Source organism: Artemia franciscana, chromosome 5 (genome assembly GCF_032884065.1).
Source record: "Artemia franciscana chromosome 5, ASM3288406v1, whole genome shotgun sequence".
NCBI lineage: Eukaryota > Metazoa > Arthropoda > Branchiopoda > Anostraca > Artemiidae > Artemia > Artemia franciscana.
The window spans coordinates 46203843-46222972 of NC_088867.1; the positions used below are offsets into that span (position 1 = coordinate 46203843).

The 19130-nt window shown below is 37.7% G+C and overlaps 1 protein-coding gene across 1 annotated transcript in view; it reads left to right on the top strand.

Annotated features, from left to right (window-relative positions):
* LOC136027492 (zinc finger matrin-type protein 3-like) overlaps positions 1 to 19130 on the top strand; it is a 172647-nt gene that overhangs the window by 84148 nt on the left and 69369 nt on the right. The window contains exons 5-6 of the mRNA XM_065704802.1: positions 6278 to 6481; positions 11163 to 11338. Of these exons, the coding sequence (XP_065560874.1) occupies positions 6278 to 6481; positions 11163 to 11338 (380 nt within the window). The remainder of the gene's footprint in view (positions 1 to 6277; positions 6482 to 11162; positions 11339 to 19130) is intronic.

Below are 19130 nucleotides of genomic sequence, written 5' to 3' on the forward strand. Positions count from 1 at the left end.
AGCCAACCATACTACGGCGTTCCCGGCAGGCGACGCGACTTTGAATATGGCGGCGAAGTCGAAAAATCTTTTCAACGCCATAAATCTAGGAAAATCTACCACAGTCATTAAACAGGCAAAATCCAGGATAAATGTTGGATGCTGGAATGTAAGATCCGCTAAACAAGAAGCCACACAAGCTTTTCTTGTCCATGAGATGGAGAAGTACAACATAGACATACTCTGCATATCCGAGACCAGAATCTCCGGTTCTGGCTCTATAGTTATAACGGCTCCAGAAACACTACATCAGTTCCACTTTTTCTATTCCGGAATAGAAGATAATTCAGGACTCCATGGAGTTGGTTTCATCATGAACCAAAGAACCAGAAACGCTCTCCTAGAATGGGGACCAGTCTCCTGTAGACTTGCTAGAATCAGACTAAAAGGAAACCTTGCAAATGTGTCCATAATTTCTACCTATGCCCCCACCCGTGACGCTACTGAAACGACCAAGGATGATTTCTACGGTGAACTGCAGCAGTTGTCTTCTTCTATAGCCGCACGTGATTACTTGATTGTTGCTGGAGACTTCAACGCAAGAGTTGGTCCATCTGACCAGACCACAAGACAAATCCTGGGAAAATTTGGACAGGGTCACAGATGCGAGAATGGGCAGAGGTTGGTAAACTATGCCTTGATGAACCACCTTGTTATCACCAATACCATATTTCAACACAAACCTAGCCACCTCTTAACTTGGCATTCAAATGACGGTGTCACTAGGGCCCAAATTGACTTCATTCTCGTACGCCAGCGCTGGAGAAGCTCCGTGCAGGACTCTCGCTCTTACAATGGCGCGGACACAGGCTCACAGTCTGGATCTGACCACAGGCTCGTCGCAGCAAAAATTTTGCTACGTCTTGCAATTCGAAGAAAAAACAAGTCAAAGGTCGGCTTCGATATCGGTAAACTTCAAGACAAAGAAGTGCGGCAGGCCCTCAATTTGGAACTAACTAACCGGTTTGACGCCCTCAGCTCTGATGAAAACCTAACTCCCGATAAGAGATGGGAGACCTTTAAAACCGTGATGACAGAGACTGCCGATGAGATCCTAGGCCGAGCAAAAATCAAACGACAACACTGGATAACTGCTAGAACCCTGTCAATAGTCGGTGAACGAAGACAAAAGATGGGAGGCCTTAAAGAAGAAACAAAGGAGTTACGCAGACAGGTAAAACGCTCTGTTCGGCTGGACCGCCGCCAAATGTGGGAAGATGCTGCCGAGTCATTAGAGAAAGCAGCACGCTTACATGACACCCGCAAGCTTTACCAGATCCTGAAAGAATCCGTTGGTAAGAAAGCTGCTGTCTCAGAAATAATCAAAAACAGATCAGGAAAAATCATTAGTTGTCAGAAGGAACGTTCAGCAAGATGGAAGGATCACTTTCAGCTCCTCCTGAACCCATCCCCTTCATCTACTCATGATGCCTTCCCACCTTCCGTCTCTAAAGAGCCTTATGATATCGAGCTGGATACACCGACCAGAGCCGAAATACTAAAAGCGATCAAAACCCTAAAAAACCACAAAGCCCCAGGTGAAGACGGCCTCCCCCCGGAACTATACAAACAATGCCCTGAGGTCACTGCTGAACAGCTCCATGGCATTCTCGAAGAAGTGTGGAGGACCAACACTTTTCCAAAAGATTGGAAGACATCAGTCATCCTCCCTTTCTATAAGAAAGGAGACAAAACCGAATGCAAAAATTACCGCGGAATAAGTCTCATAGACATTGCCGTCAAAATATTCGGGATCATACTCTTGAACCGCTTTAAAGGGGCAAGGGAGGAAGGAACTCGAGGAAATCAAGCCGGCTTTCGACCAGGTAGAGGGTGTACTGATAATATCTTCGCCTTTCGCCTCATTATCCAGCAGTTTGAAAGATACAACCTACCCCTGATCTTGATGTTCCTGGACTTCATTGCTGCCTTCGACTCTGTCACTCGCCAGAAACTTTGGAAGATCCTGGAGAATGACGGAATGCCGCTGAAGTTTGTTGAACTGATGAAGGCATACTATGACGCTTCAGTGAGCCGAGTTAGAATCTATGGCGAAGAAACTGAAGAATTTCTGGTTGAGTTCGGAGTAAAACAAGGATATGTCCTCTCTCCGACTCTGTTCAATTATTGCATCGATTGGGTGCTTGAAAATGCTCTATCGTCTTATCCAGGAGCGCAGGTTGGACAGAATCTCTCGCTGACTGACCTCGATTATGCGGATGATGTTGGCCTCCTGTCAGACCCTGTAGAAGCCCAAAACATGCTTGACAGCGTTGTGGCCTGGGCAGATCTGATCGGCTTGAAAGTCAGCACAGAGAAAACGAAATTCATGGCTATTAACCATGACACAGGACCATTCCCACTAACTATCAACCAAGTTCAGCTGGAAAAAGTCAACCGTTTCACATACCTAGGCTCCCAGCTTTGTACTGACGGATCTTCCGACGCTGATATCCAACAGAGAATACAGAAAGCGCAGACAGTCTTTGCCTCTCTTCGGAAACCCTTATGGAATCGCCGTGAAATCAGTGTCCAAACGAAAGTTCGAATTTACATGGCACTAGTCCGCACCGTTCTCCTTTACGGGTGCGAAACATGGTCGGCAAAACTACAACAAGAGAATACACTTAAGGTGTTTGAGCATACTTGTCTACGAAGAATTCTCAGAGTACAGCTACGTGACCGTATCTCCAACGTGAATATACGTCGAATGTGCAATATTCAGAGAGATGTTGTGCTCACTATTAAAGAACGCCGTTTGAAATGGTTGGGCCATGTATTGCGGAAACCGCCAGAGTACCTGCCTCGCCAAATACTTCTAGTTGAGCCTATTAGCTACTGGAAGAAACGCCAAGGAGGACAGAGGAAGAACTGGTGGAACCTGGCCAAGTCAGACCTTGAACCAATAAGGGGTTTCAGAAAATTTGGTCACAGATGGTCAACACAGTGGCTCGCCTTTGCAGAGCAGCTGGCACAAGATCGATCAACATGGTTCAAGAAGGTCTCTAAGATCATCGATGCCGGGCGAGGTGGAAACGCCTGATTCCCGCCACAAGTACAAGTAAGTAAGTAAGAATAAGCGAAAACACCTTAATAGGACGTTGTGAAACGAAAAGATTTATCAAGTGGACAGCTTTACCTGCATAGGTAGTATTATTAGTAAAAATGGTGGGAGTAGTGAAGATGTTAAAAGTAGAATAGCCGAGGCTTAGGATGTTTTTTCATAGTTGAAAAAAGTTTGGAAAAATAGAAAGATAAGTCTGCAACCAATATTAGAATACTGGAAGGTACAGTTATGACAGTGGTCCAGTATGGTTCTGAAGAATGGGTGCTCCAAAAAACGGATGAAGATTGGCTAGATGTTTTCCGTAAAAATTGCGTACGGATTGTTCTGGGGACCCGGTTGGCTGATCGTAATTCAAACAGTATGCTCTACGAAAAGTGTGGTTCAATCCCACTTTCCAGGGCTATAATGAGATAAAGGTTGAGATGGTTAGGGCAAGCTCTGCGGATGAAGGATGACAGATTGCCGAATATTGTCCTTTTCGGCCAACCGCCAAGGGCTAAACGGAAAGCAGGTCGTTCCCGGTTGGTGCGGGAGGATGTCTTAAAGAAAGATTTAAGGGAAATGGGAAATTCCTTGGAGGGTGTAAAGTGGGAGGATTCCAATAGATTACGACGGAGGAGGAGCGTGCGTAGCTGAGTTGGCCCTAGGCGGCTTGGTATTGCGAGGAGTTGTTAGTAGTTGCAGCAGTAATTTAACTTGCTTTGAGAATTCATACTTCCTTAAAAAGCAAGTTTGAAAAAAAAAATGGAACAAAAGAATTTGTACTTGATTTGTATCTCCAGCAAAAGATTCCGGACTTATTTTTCCCTACGGCTTGGTATACCCGAGCAGTGCACATACTTGCAGATGAATCAAATGAATACTCGATGGTTTTGATCGCGCGGAAAGCCTGTGAAAGCTTAAAGCTGTTCCTCGTTGTCATTCTATAATGTAATCTGTTTAACCCAAGAATTCAAAAGATCTTACGTAAATCAGAGTGATATACCTACTTAGCCAATGGGAAACACATCCAACGTATATCTGTTTAAAGATACTTCTCAGATATTTCCACGAATTTGTTAAATATTCGTTTCCTGTATAGTTCATTTTTGCCCTATTCCTTCAGATTCCTCCAATTGCTATCTCTATAATTTAAAACTCCTTTAATAGGTATTAAGACGAGACTGACCTACGGTGAATGAAAAAATAAGGAGAAAATAGAAAAAGAAAAGGACAAGCTACAGCAACAAGGATAATTTTCAGCCAGTGACTAAGCGAAACTAAGCAGAAATGTCGGCAAGGATCTCCCCGCCAGGTCGTCTTCAGTGCAAAAAAAAAGAAATATGTTTACAAAAGAAAATTAACCTTTTGAAATTTTCAAGAAATAAATAACACACATATCGCTTACAAAAAAAGAAAGAAGGGAAGAGAGGGAGCCACCTTATAAGAAGAAAGCAAAGATGTGAATGACTTTAAAACTATTTGTGGGTCGGTATGATAATTTTATCGATTCCAATTCTAATCCTGGTTCCACCTCGATGCCGATGCAATTCCGAGAATAATCAAGTTTGTGTTAGACCAGATCGTGGTGCAACAATTGACTATCAATCATTTGTTGTTGCTAAATTTCAGGCTTAAAAACTAATAACGAAAAATATACCCCAAAGTTATTTACGTGTAAGAAAGTTAAAGTTCATTTTCATGAGTAGTTTAGCTAGGATGGTCGAAAAAAAAGTATTGTAACACCTGTATAATATTGAACTTTTGGAATTTATTTTTTGCCAGTTAATGTTCTTGTTGGTTGTACTAAAATGGGCTGTAGGCCTACTTCTTGCTGCATCAACAATTTTTTTTTGTTTTTTCTATGTTCAACCGCAGCAATTGATATTTATTTCGAGCTTTAGTTAAAATACTAGAGCGGATGGGGTTGCTCCTCCTTCAAATACGAATAATTTGTAGAACACTTCATAAAATTATCACTTTTTGTCTGAGGGTTATAGGTTTGGAACATCTTTTATACCAATCATGGTCGATCTCTAACAACCTCCTGTTTGTTAGATATGGTTCTCTAGATGAGTTATTTTGATGGCAGGATGAAGGGTAGAGGGATGAGTTTGCTTTGGTGGCACTTAAATAATGATAAAAGCAGAAAATTACGCGTATTAGGCTGATAGAATAATTTATTTGTTTATGTCATATACCATGAAGTTTTAGCGACGTCCGAAATAAAACCAAACAATAAATAAACGTTTCCACCTCTGTGAAAAGATGTATATAAAATGAAGCAGAGTAAAGGTTCCAAAATTCTGTCACAATATGGCTTTGCTTTAGCAAAAAGGGGGAAATGTCGAAATAATTGCTTACACTCTTCTATTGTTTGCATATAAGTATGTTTTCTTTTCCAAGTGGTAAATGTTTTATTTATTTCTCGAATAATTCGGAAGGTTAAATTTTCTCATATTTTTTTTTTTTAGCTTTGAAGACGGTTTGGTGGAGGTTCTTATGTTAAATATCCGTTTTCTTTTTTCTTTTATATTTCTCATTCACTGGCTTGAAATTATCCTCTTCTTTGTTCATCCTTTTTTTTCTTCGTTGTTTCTTCTCAGTTTTTCATTCATTATAATTCCTCTAGCTTAATCTTTAGCTTAATATAAAGTTTGTATGCTGATATTTTTGTTTTGCCAAAAGTACATATCTGGAATCTTAACTTATAAGATGAAAAACGCTACTAGTGGACTGAACCTGCAAATCACTCCATACCAGACAGGTGTTGTAACTTCTAGAATCAGGGTGAGCTAGAGGAGAATAATCAGGGATAAGAGCTAGTTCATGCAATGGTCCTATGATATAGTACCACTAATGATAGATTTTTCTAGCAGAAGTTCTGACAAATGGCATTTTTAAGTTCATTTATGCTTGCCAAATGTCTGTTTGGCAAGTGGACATTTATGGACACTGCCATAGTGTTTTAAAGTGTTTGAAGTTGTCAAAAATTGTGCATGTTCTTTTTTTTGTGCCCTTTTTGTTTTTCTTTTCATTTTTTATGCCCCCCTTTAGTGCATCTGTGTTGTCTGCAGAGGGTAACAATAAATTATTATTATTATTATTGCTAGCTTCTGATATAATTTTCACATGCTGTTCTTTAGAATTCTTATAAATAAACCATAAATTAATCTATGTATTTTCTTTTAGATGACGTCACCGCTGATAGCTAAAACGCATTATGAAGGAAAGGTTCACCAGAAGAAATTGCGCACCTTTTTCTTCTCTTATGCTCAGACTACAGGCATGCCAATCTATTACTATTTGAAGAGGAAGAAAGAAACAATATCAAACATAATTGCTAGTAATGGGACTACATCAAATGGGACAGTTCTTGTCTTAAGTGAAGAAGCAGTAAGAATAGTCTTTTTTGGCGGCTTTTCGGTACCTGGGTCGGGTCTCTTTTGATCTAAAGTTGGGATAGCGACTTGCTAATTTCGCTACCCTAGAAATTTAAAGGAATCTAAAATGGAGTGCTAATAGCAAACTTTAGCGTTCAAGAGAATCAACTAAATTAATATAAATGCTTCGATCGTTTCTCCATGCACAGAGAATACCAATTGACCATTATTTTTTAAAATATTTACACGGGAAAAAAGAAAATAAGGGACAAGTATACGGATAAAGAAAAGTAGAAAACAAAAGAAATCTAGACAAAGAAACAGGTTCAGAACTTACATTAGTGGGGTTTCAGTCAGACATATAATTTTGTCAAAATCCTGTTAACGAAATCGTGGGAGGAGGGCATAGTCGGAAACTTTTTTCCAAGTCAAGTGAAAATTACCAAGTAAATATGAAAAATGAGCTTTAATTTACCATAAAGGCAAACATATACTAAGCAAGTCTGATCTGTTTCTGTGGATACTTGAATTATGTAGGTCTATCTTAGTTTTGACAAGATCTTTGAAAATGCTAAATTTCAGTTAGGGGGCAGTTTCCTTCTCCCTGTCCGATAGGTTATTACACCCCTGGTTTCAGTTAACTGGGATATTTTACCTAAAACCAAAATTGTGTTTTCGAAAGGAATCACGCTTCGAAGTGTCCAGGAAGGTATACTGAATATTTTCCAAAGGAATTGTCTAAAAATAATGTTAGATGCTCCTGTGGCTGAGCATCTAAAACCATCCTTAGTTTTCATCACTTTCAACTTTAGAGTTCGGTGCTGCTAACAGGGCAGCACTGAACTCTGTAAAATGATGCCCATTATCCATGAAAGAAAAGTTATGATGTCTAGGCCACGTTTTACGGATGTAGGGTGATATATTGCCAAATGTGGTGCATTTTGATCATCCATCTGGGGCCTAAAAAAAGTCAGGTCCTCCCCAATAAGGTGGGCGGAGGTCATAAGGAAATGTTTAAATAAAATGGGAATCGAGTTGATAAAGAGTCAAGCTTTGAATAAATTAAAGTGGAGGAGGTGTGTTTGCAGCTCTGTTTTTCTCAGGCGTCTTGGTGCTGCAATAAGTTGCTAATAAATAATAATAGTAGACAATATAAGCCTTATAAATTGTCAGTGGTCAGGTGATGATTATCCACACCTTTGCCTGAGAATTCACGTGCACAATGGGGAGTTCCCACCACTCCTCATGGTCTGTTTTGGCATCATGGCATCTGTTTTTAGACTCCTAAAGAAAACTTCCGGAGAAGAAGAGCCTTAACTTCGAAGCGTGATTCTTTTCGATATGATGTCACTACTAACACTTGCACCACTGCTACTTTTCCTTATGCTTCTACTGCTACTAAACTACTCCAACTACTACTTTAATGGAAACAATTTGTAAAACTTAGAGAATTAAGGTGAAAAGGGTGTCAAAAGCGCGCATCAACGATATTTTTGGAACGGCTGAACATGCCAAGGTGAAACTTCCGGGGCATCGCGAAAGCGATGTTCAACTGACCAAAGGGCAATATGCACATGCTAATACCGCTAATAATACTGCTACTACTACTAATACAACACTAACTAATGAGCCTTAACTTATGAACGGGTGTAATCTTGCTTACTCCGAAAAAAAAAGCTTCCAGAGAATAAGATTCGGTGCTACAAATTTGGTTTGTGTGACAAAAACACGTATTTGAATGAAGAGGAATTAGTATAAAACAGTCCCAGCATCCTTACTTCATTGAAATTCAACCAGGAATGATAAATAAATTGAGATAACACGAGGCAATTCATCGAAATGAACGAAGGATAATTAAAAACATGTTTTTAATGCTAATCTTGCTTTTTTGGATTAATTATATTGACAAAATTAAGGTAATATCATTTTCTGTAATACGTTTTATGCTGAACTCATAGCTATCAAAACCGGTATTCTCTGTTCTTTTTTATTTCTTAAATTTTTATTTAGTTTTTGGCCGTCTACTTTTTACCGAGATGCCTTTGTATTATGTACGATGCAAGCTGTACACAATAATAACCACAGCAAATGAAATATGAGACATCCTTTTTTTCGAGCTGACTCGTGGTATTGTTAAGCTTCTTGGTAAAATTGATCTATTTTTTCGTTTTAATTAATTTTTAGTCTCTTCGAAGGTAGTCAAGTCCTTGTCAGAAAAAATTTGGGATATTGAAGAAATAATGAGTTTTTGGAGTGATTAATTCTATTAATAACTTGGTGGATGTATATTTCTGTGGTAAATGTTGGATTTTCTTGGCATAATGAAAGTATTGATTTACTGTGGGAATATATTCTTTCAGATCAAAAAAATCTTTCCGTGATATTCCATGTTCGCAGAATGTGATCTTGAGTCTGTTTTGCTTTTTATAGCCGCTGGTCTGAAGTTACCCCTCTTGCTTACCTCGTATTTTGATTTTATAGTGACTTTTTGTTTCTTATGAGGTTCTTAAATTGGAAATACTCTCTTTACCTTCTTGTAAATTCTCTGCCAAACCACCATCTTTTCTTATTTTTACGTCTGTCTCACATGCTCTTCTTGACGTCATCTCCGTAATAGTTTTAGTAGTCATTTTCAAAAATTTCATCGCCGTGAATATTATTATGTAAAATGTTGAATCAGGACTGAATTGTTCGTGTGTTCCCTGTAGCTTTGAAAGGTCATTGATACAGCAGGAACGTGGCGGAATACCACACAGAAAAATCTAAATTCTCCGATCCTGAATAATACCAGTAATCGAAGTTTTTGTTGTTATGAAAGACTGGCAAATAGCATAAATTTCTCATTTAGGCCTTCTAATTGTCTCTGGTTACTTGCCACGATAGAAACAAGTAAAATATTTGTTTGGAGGCTTGCTCCAACTAATTTCGGTGTTCATGTAAGTGACCTTGTCGGTCAGGCTCTATTTAAAATGTCAGGCTCATAACTCTTTGCTTAAGATACAGTTGCCTTGCGTTTACTTTGACGCGGTTTTGAACCATAAGCTCTTGCCTGCCGGTGTCTTGTTTCGCAAGTCTTGTGAGTACTCAAATTTTGAGAATACCGGCATTATTAGCACTCGTTCTGGCACTGTGAATTGGTAATGAAACTTGCCATGTATATATGCATCTCCGCACGTCTTCTTATACTGCAGAATTTTTTGTTTTGTGATGCTCATCAGTTGATGCGTCTTCATGAATCATTTTTATTCTAGCTAAATTCAGTTTGTCCTTTTTTAATTCAAAGATTGCTTTTATCATTTAAAAAAATCATCATAGAGATGTTAACTCGTATATTTTTCAGGGTCTGTGTCGGTTGTAGCACCGGTCTTTCTAGTAGTTTTTAGCCTATAGAGATTGATTACAATCGTCTGCAAGCTGCTTTATTTTGGTAAAAAGATTTTGCTTCTGTTTAGTGTTTATATGCCAGTGTTTAATGCTGAAAACTGCCAAGCATCTGACCTATCCTTGTTAATATACTGGGCTTGTGCAATATTCTCAATGATGTTTATTGCTGCTCGTCTGAATTTGGACTCAAATATGCTCGAATTACCGCCTTTTTTCTTCAGTTTTGACATCTCCAAATTGATCGTAGCTTCTTTCAAATAGTGATAGTGATTTAGTAGAGTTATATAGCATGTAGTGGTAGCTTTATTTTCATACGTGATTCATCAGGTGCTATATTTCGGTATAGTCACTACATTAAATTAGAATCACTGCTTCTAACTGTCAGTGGAGCACGAGTCTTATATGAAGCTATTGGTTTTGACCACTTGCCTCTCTCATGGGTTGTTAATATCAAGTTTGTGGCTATCGTAATTTTTAATTTCATCCGCGACATCTACACATTACCGATAGCCACTTTCTTATAGTGATAAATATATGCAGTGTTAGTCCTGGTTCTTTAATGATAGTGGTTAGCGTGGTCCCCATAAAGACAACCCTTCTATGTGAAATTTTTCTCCTGTTGTTTCGCTTTGACTTTCTTAAAAGCTTATTTTGCCTTTCAATTTTAGAGATTAAAAAAGTAATCAGTTTGCTTAGAAGAAGCGCCTTTCAAATTAATTTGTAATTCGTATTTTATGCGCTGCTAATGAGTATTAGTGGTTATTCTCTATTTATCCCTGTGTTTTGTTCTGTTGGATGCGCGTAAAGCTTGTCACTGCATGTAACATTTGAAAGAAAGTCTCCTTCCCCTTACTTGCGACGCCTTCCATTTTTGGTTTCGGACAGCGTTAAAAAAAGCTAAAAATTTGAACTGAAAATTTGATTTGAAAAATTGAAATTGAAAATTTGATTTGAAAAATTGAACTTGATGCTACGTGTTCCTTTCAGTTCAACCTTCTAATGTTTGCTTCTATAACAGGAAGAAGTGGTTAGAGTACATGTAATATCATCACGCTACACAAAGACTGTTTCCCTTGAATACATTTAACAGAACAGCACGCGGGGGGGGGGGTATGGCTGAATGTCCCTGATTAGAGGTGGCTAAGTTTATCAAAGCTATTATTTTAATTATTATTATTATGGGAGGACTCATGAAACTGTTTCAAGGCTTAGGCAATGTTTGCGCAAACATGGTGAATTTACCAACGTTTCTGCTCCTGAGTTCCTTCATTCAAATGCTCAACTACATTCGTACATTTTCTCAATTTTAGAAAGCTGTCCCTGCTGAAACTCATGAGTTGTATTGTAACATATGCCAAATTGCTTTCACATCAAAAGTTCATAAAGCCCAACATGAGCAAGGACGGAATCACCAGAGAAAAGCGGTTGGCCTTCCTCCTTTGAAAACTGGTTATTTCAATCCGGCTACTGGGAGGTGGCATAAACTGTAAGTCGAATTTTATTTCTCTAGTACCCTTTTTTTGTAGGTTCGCCTTTTGTATATGTTAAAGCAGGGTGTGGATTTTGGGTGAACTCTAGTACATTTGTTCGCATAGATATAGGTAATTTGTTTCAAAACTAAAAATCAATCCCAGCTAAAAATAAAATAAAAATGAAAAATCTTTTAAATGGGTAGCTAGAGTAGAGTCTTTTAAAATATATCCAAAGAACTCCTCCCCTTTCCCAGAAAGATGGAAAGATTGTAGCGTGAAAATCTACATTTTTTGTGTTTTTCAACTGCTTCTCCGAGTAATGATTCTCTGTCCTCCTTCTCCTTCTTGATGGTTGAACCTTTGTGGACCTTTGGATTTGTTAATTTATTCTGTTGGCTTCATCTGTTGCATGGTTAGAGCAGTGATCTACCCACATGTAGCCTCAAGTCACAAATAAGACCGTAAACTTAAGTAAATCCCAAGAGGAAAATCAGTAGCACTATCTAGTGGCTCTTTTATCTAAGTGGTTATTCTTTTGTCACTTCAGCTTATTAAATTTCTTTTCTTTGGCATCTTTAATGTAACTGAGAAGTGCTATGCTCAGCTAATGCTAAAACGAAAAAAAAAAAAAAAAACAGTAAAGAAGAGAGAAACGACCTTGAAACAAACACAGAAACTAAAATGTGAAGGCCCTCTGGTATATGAAGACCCGGACAGTGGAGTTTATGGGGCTCCCTGTTCTTGCGGTTGTTTCCATGTTGGAAGAACCCACCAGCAGTTGTGGAAGAGGTTGTCGGAACACCGGTCTTCAGTCGACAAAGTTATCGGACTACGCCAAAGGTATGAGACTTTTGATTCAGCCTTTGCTTAACATGTCTACAATAATCCACACCATCTCATTTTATTTGAAAGCACCTCCATTATTGCCCCCGTTAAAGGTATCAGGGAGGTATTTGAGATAAAAAAAACACATTCACCGAAAGGCAGCTCTCAATAGAGACTGGAAAAACATATTTAAGCCCCATTTGTAATAAACTAATTAATTCTGATCGTTTATATATAAATCAACAAAATCACAATTTACAATCTAACAGAATATGTGACAATATCTTACCTGGGAAGTGAATGGCAAAAATACTATGTATAAATGAAAAAATTGAATTGCCGTACAATATTTTATTTTTTGTGTTTGTTTTAAGGTTTTTATTTATATTATCATTGGATTTTTATCACCATTTTGTCTTTTTTTTTAAATATTATGCACTGACGACGGTCAAACGCATGTTTTGACCGAAATATTTCCATTGTAATCTACGTTTTTCACTGGCTTTTATTATCCTCGTTTCTCTCTTCGTTTTTTTTTCTGTTTTTGTCATGATTAGCCAGTGTGGTCTCTGAAAATATTCAGCTAATGCTATAGTCTTGGAATTCAGTCTTAGCTTAGATCGAGAGATAGACTAGCGTACCTGCTTCATCGACACCCAGCACCCCCCTCGAGAAGGTAAATATGCGTTATTGTCTTTGGAAAGGAAAGGCCCTGTAGAGATCCAAGAATTGCGTGAATGAGGTTATTGGTTAAATTTGCGATAGTTTTACAGCACAGGTATAATTTTATAGCTTTTGATCGGTACTAAAAATGGATTTGAATTGGACAGTCTTATTGATAAGGGAGCAAAGCCTTCCCTGGGAACTTTGTTGGAACTAGGTAAGGCATTCCTCTTCGAGGAGTAGTGATAAATGGGGTAAATAAACCTTAGAAACTGATGTAGTTTTGCGGTCTGTTGGACTCCTGTTCCTGCTACAATTGCTGTTAGTAATGGTGGATTAGTAATAACTCCCTTATGTCACCAAAATACAAGCTTCTGTTGTGTCTGGTTTCTTGTTACTGCACATGGTTCGCAGGGATCTTCTCAGCTTCTTCTCATGTTTTGTATTTTTAATCGATTTTGATACGTTTTTGTTGATCGTGAGCAAGTTGGCGATCAAAATATCCCAATTCTGGCTATAACTGAACCCTCCGTCTAGTCCTATCTAATCAATCTATTTACCCTCGTTCTCTATTAGAAATTTTACTCGTACTACACGTGCTCAGTTAGAGTTGACTGAACAAATTTAATTTTTTAGAAACGTTTTCTGAAAGACATATTTAGACACCAGCATCCCCTGCCCCTCCTTCAAGTTTACTTCCAAGCAAGTTTTCAATAGGCAGTATTTATGGAGTCGAGTTTTTCATCAATAAGAAAATCTTTGAATGAATATGACTTTTCACTTGTTTTTGCTAGATTAAGCTAAGCGAAAGGAACTGAATACAGAATTCACCTTATTGGTCAAATCGTTTCTTTTGTCTTTAGATTTTCTAGCTTGAAGCAATGTCAGGATGAAGCATTGTCAAAAATTCTCCCAAAATCATTGCCTACATTCATAGGCTTTTCAAAAAGATGCCCCTCAAATAACAGACTTTTCTTCCACTCATAAAAGTCTAATTGTCAAAACAATCTTTGTTGTTTTTCCGATCATCGATATTTATGAAGAATCTTCTCTTTGTCAGAACGGAAACCTCTATATTGGAATGATCTATGGGTCTTTTGATTATTGTTTTCGCTTGATTAGAACTGAAGGAGGGGAACAGAAGTGACAGAGACGTCAATGTTGGTTCATGTATATATTTTGCTGTATTTATTCATCCTTGAAAATCAGTACCAGTATTCATAGTTGCCAAGTGTCATCTATTGTTTTACGAAATTTCCTCGATATTTGCTCTCCATGGTTTGACTGGATTCTTTTCCCTTCTTTCTGGTCATAATGTCTTTGTATTGTAATCACTGAAATAGAAAGTTTTTATTCTGCATTGATTTGGGTGTTGTTGTTGTAGAACATTTTCATTGTCTAGTGAAACCGTGCGTGGTATTTGACACTGGCACGTAGGGTTCTATTTTCCGAAAGTAATTTGCCAATAAATGCATCAATAAATTCATTCACTCGTAACAAATTTAGAAAGCGGATACGTTCAAGGGTAATTCAGATCGAGTCTTAATTACAATATAAATAACTCTTTTACTTCTTGCTCACATTTAATGTTTTTATATATTTTTAAAACATCAGAATGTGTCTAAATAACTTTACTATTTGTTGCCTGTTTGATTTATTTCATCTTTTTCTTCTATTGATTCAGCCAGCACTGGGTTAACAATTTCAGGGGTTAGCTTTCAAATCAAGCTTTCAAATTTATATGTTTAATACTGAAATGAAAACAAACAGGGATTGTACCCAGTATTTGTCATGGAAAATATGCCAGGCTTGAAAATTGCTTTTCTGTTGTGAAACGAATTGCTGAACGGAAAGTGCCCTTTTTTGTTCCTTAATTTATGTGTTTATTTATAACAAATATTAAATTTATGTACTTGGACATGTGAAATGTCTAGCATATGTCCTGGAAAGAATAGTATAAAAACTAATTTTTTTTTTGTGAATGAAAATTCAAGAAATTAAAATTGACTTTTTTGGTTCTCTTGGTAAACATTCTCCCAAAATTTTTTAGGTGGCTTCATGCCGAAAGATAGTTTGATATTTGGCTACTCGTGGGGGGGGGCTATGTGGATTGAATCGTTTCACCGGAGAAATTCCGTGTCAATATGAAGAGTCGCGTTTTTTCCCAAGAAAGAAATTCCCAATGTGCCCCTCTCCCAACGGAAAATGAGTTTTTGGGCTGGGGTATTGCAAATGTCTGGCCTTTTTTAAATAATTGTGACAGTTCAGTTCAGCTCATTTAATTACAAAACTGTATAACACATATCATCATTCCAAGTGGTCGCCAAAAGAATTCCATGAAAGCACTTGGTGATGGGTGACCAAATATATCGCTTTTAACAAACAAATAAAACAAAAGCAAACAAAAAAGAAACGAAACAACCAAATTATAACCAGTCTTTCTCATGAGAATAAAAATGAATATGCAGAAAAGGATAATAAGAATAATAAAAAACAGCACAGAATCTTGTGGGACCCCACAAGTTGCGCGAAAGGGGACAGAAGCGTCATAATCTGTCATAACTTTAATAAACCTACCATTCAAACAGTTTTTAAACGATTTTAAACAAGATCTTTTTATAATTATACATTCCAGTCTTCGCAATTAATTACAATTATCCACTGTATCTAAGGCTTTTTTTTAAAATCAAAGAATCCTTCGAGGGGAATTTCATCCTTTTCCAAACAATTGTTCACGAAACCAATGCGACGAATGGCAGCATAACTAGTCGAGTGGCCAAAACTGAACTATGTCTTACTTAATAGGCCATGCCTCTTAACAAGAATATAAAGGCGGCGATGGAACACTCAAGCTTCTTGTTTCTTTCTCAAGTATCTTGGAGAATAACAGCAATATCGAGATAGGTCTCCAGTTACCCAAATCTGACTTCGAACATATTTTGAACAGCGATGTTACTTTAGCCTGTTTCTGGGCGTCTGGAAAGATCCCTTTTGTCAAGGATACGTTAATAATGTGAAACAGAAAAGAAAGTATTTACACCATTATGATTTTAGATGTCCATAGAGTGAGACCATCAATCCCAGTAGAATTTGATTTAATATTCTTCGCAATTTTTACAATCTCATCACTTGTGCATTTTTCAGACTGAAAATCCTGTCCTACTCCTCGATCTTCCACAAATTCACCCGGAAATTATTTTCGGACTCATTTCTAGGACCCCCCTGAACTGAACACTCTATTTTTGAATTAAACCGATCAAAGCGATTTAAGACATCAGAGGTGTCATTAATGCTAATGCAAGTAGAATGACTGCAATTTTTTCTTCCCGTGAATCCAGTGATAATTTGCCACGTTGCTTTAGTATCACTCTTGTGCTCATTGAACTTCTCACGAAAATGCTTCTTTTTAGCTTGGAGTCGCAGAAAGTCTACTCTGTTCCTTGCTTTTCTCAACTCCTCGAAATCAATCGTATCTTGTGAGGGCAAAGTTTGTTCATATAGCAGGTTTCTTTTGTTTCTCCCACTTATGATTTAGTCAGTTATTCAGTGTTTTCATGGTTCATCCTTCATCTGCCAGACAGCTCGCAAGGGACACGTTTTATCGTAAATTGGTTGTAAAGTAAACATGAACTTATTGTTGGCAAATGAAGAATCACCGATTATTTCTGACACAGTGTCCCAGCTTAGATAGCTAGCTCAGTTCCTTGACAAATTTATTTATAATTTATTTTCTAAGCGCACGTGCTTTACTTTCTTTGACCTTGTATAAACTTCTTTAAGAGAGGCTAACTGAGCCACTGCTTGGAGATGGTCTGAACCAGGGTGTGCAACCACATCTGCACAACTGTGATTCAAATAAGTAAGAATCGACGACAATCTGATTATCAATCAGAGTAGCAGAGTGACTTGATATACGAGGCGTGTTTTTTAATTAGGTCCGTTTGAACATAAGCACACAGCGAAAGATTATCTAAAAAAGTGAATTTATTTTCAGAAAGTGCATACTTTACTCTATTTTTCGACATAGTTACCAATTTTTTTTGAAACACTTATCATACCTCTCAACTAATTTTAAAGTAAAGTCTTTATAAGAACTTGCCGCCGGCTCCAATAACCAAGAGTTCACTGCGGTTTTTACGTCGTCGTAATCTTTTTAATGGTTGCCACTGAGGTGGCAACCGGTAGAACTGGAGACAAAACATTGGTTTCGTATATTACGCCCAAGGCAACAGAACTTGAAATTGGAATGCAAACACTCCCCTGAAAATTTGAAGGCCGGACATCCTCTCTCCCAGCGCAAAATCATGGCGTCGGTGTTTGGGAATAGGTATGGTGTTTTTTTTTGTTTGTTTGTTTTTTTTTTTTTTTTTTTTTTTTTTGTTTTTTTTTTCTTTGGTCGACTTTATGCAACGGAGGAACCACTATCTATGCAAAAGCACATTGCCTAACCCTCAGAAAGCTCCGCAGGGCGATTAAAAAAATATAAACAAAAAACTTGGCATGCTGACAAAGGAGATTGTCCTTCGTTGTGACAGTGCAAGACCTCACACTGCTGGTCAGACTCGTAATTTGTTGGACATTTTGGCTTGTAATTTTTAGATCACCCCAGTCCTGATCTTACGCCGAGTGATACCATTCGTTTCTCCATCTCAAGCAACACCTCAGTGGTAAACGTTACAATGATGATGACGACTTAAAAATGGAAGTGAATTCCTGGTTAGAAGAACAGGCGGCAAGTTTTTATACAAAGGTTACTTTAAAGTTAGTTGTCAGGTATGTTATTTGTTACAACAAACTCGGCAACTATGCTGTTGAATAGAGTAAAGTATTTACTTTTTGAAGATAAATTTACTTTTTTTTTAAATAATCAATTGTTGTGTACCCTAATTAAAAAACACGCCTCGTACGAGTTGGACCACAAGCTAAGGAGTAAAGATTATTTGAAACCATATAGAAAAAACAAAGCCAAATTTATCACCTGTAAGAAATAAAAGGTTGTGGTTAAAATCCCTTATATATCTTCCCTAAGACACCATCAGCAACTTCACAAATTGTGTTTCTAAAATTATTCCAACCATCTTTCACATTGTCAAATTTTAAACGCTTAAGTTAAGTATTCGAACCGATCCTGGAAAGTTTCTCTCAAATTCTCATCCTGGAGTCTACCAACATCGTAACTTGCTGGGAGGTAGTTACCCTTCCGATATTTCAGCTTTAGATTAATTCTAGACACTACTAGACATCAATAACAGCACTCCTATATACCCTAGTATCTTGTAGCAATGTTTCAATATAGCTGATACACTCACGTATGTAGGATTTTTTTTTGTGGGGAGGGGGGAGGCTTCACAGCTTCAGAGAGTCTTCGACACTGGGCCTGGGCCCTCACACAAAATCACGTGATCTAATTTTTTTTTATAATGTCTCATAAGTTTTATGCAATTCACCTGGTTTTTACTAATTTGATGAAGGCTCTTTCATCTTCCCCGTAAGCGAAAAGAAATCCTTTGGACGTCTTTAACGACTGTTCACTCCCCTGAATGCTATGAAGTATACGCATCTCTTATTCAATGTACGATAGCTCATATATTTGCTTTGTTATTTTTTTTTTACTTCCTTTACTTCCTTCCTAGAGTGTCTGGCCCGTCAGCAGTCAGATTTGCTATACTTTTCAAGGCTTTTGTTACATGGTGTTTCTAAAACGAAGAATCCTGCTAGGCTCTACTGCGTCAAAGACAGAAAGAAAGAAGTTTATCGTTCCATTTATAGATATCATGCTTTCCCTAGTGCTATGTAGGAGTTATTAACTTACGAAGTTTCAGGTGTGGTGCAGTGGAAACTATCACCCGGGAAAGACTTCACGCTTGAAAGAACCTCAATTCTCCCGTGAAAGAGCGCGTTTTAGTGTTTATTGATTTCTCCTGGCTCGTAGTTGCCGATGAAAGTTCAGCTTTCTCAAATTATGTTTTGCACCTAGGCTTAGGCAGCTATACTAGAAGATTATTAGTCTATTGATTACAAGAGATTCTTATTCTATTCGCAAAAGAGTAAGCTCGTTTGCAAAATTCCCATCTCTTCAGCTGTTCAAATCATATTGTTTGCCAAGAGTACAATTTGTTGTGCTGGTTGGTTACTAAATCTACTGGTTACACGAGATTTTTATCTTCTCCATATAAACAAAAAGCCTGTTTTCCAAATTTTCAGCTTTTTGGCTGTTTTAAACCATATGGTGTGTATTGAGCTTAAATAGTTCTGCTATCGGACTGTTAAAATCTATTGTTTACAGAAGCTTCTTATTCTCTACATAAAAAAGAAAGT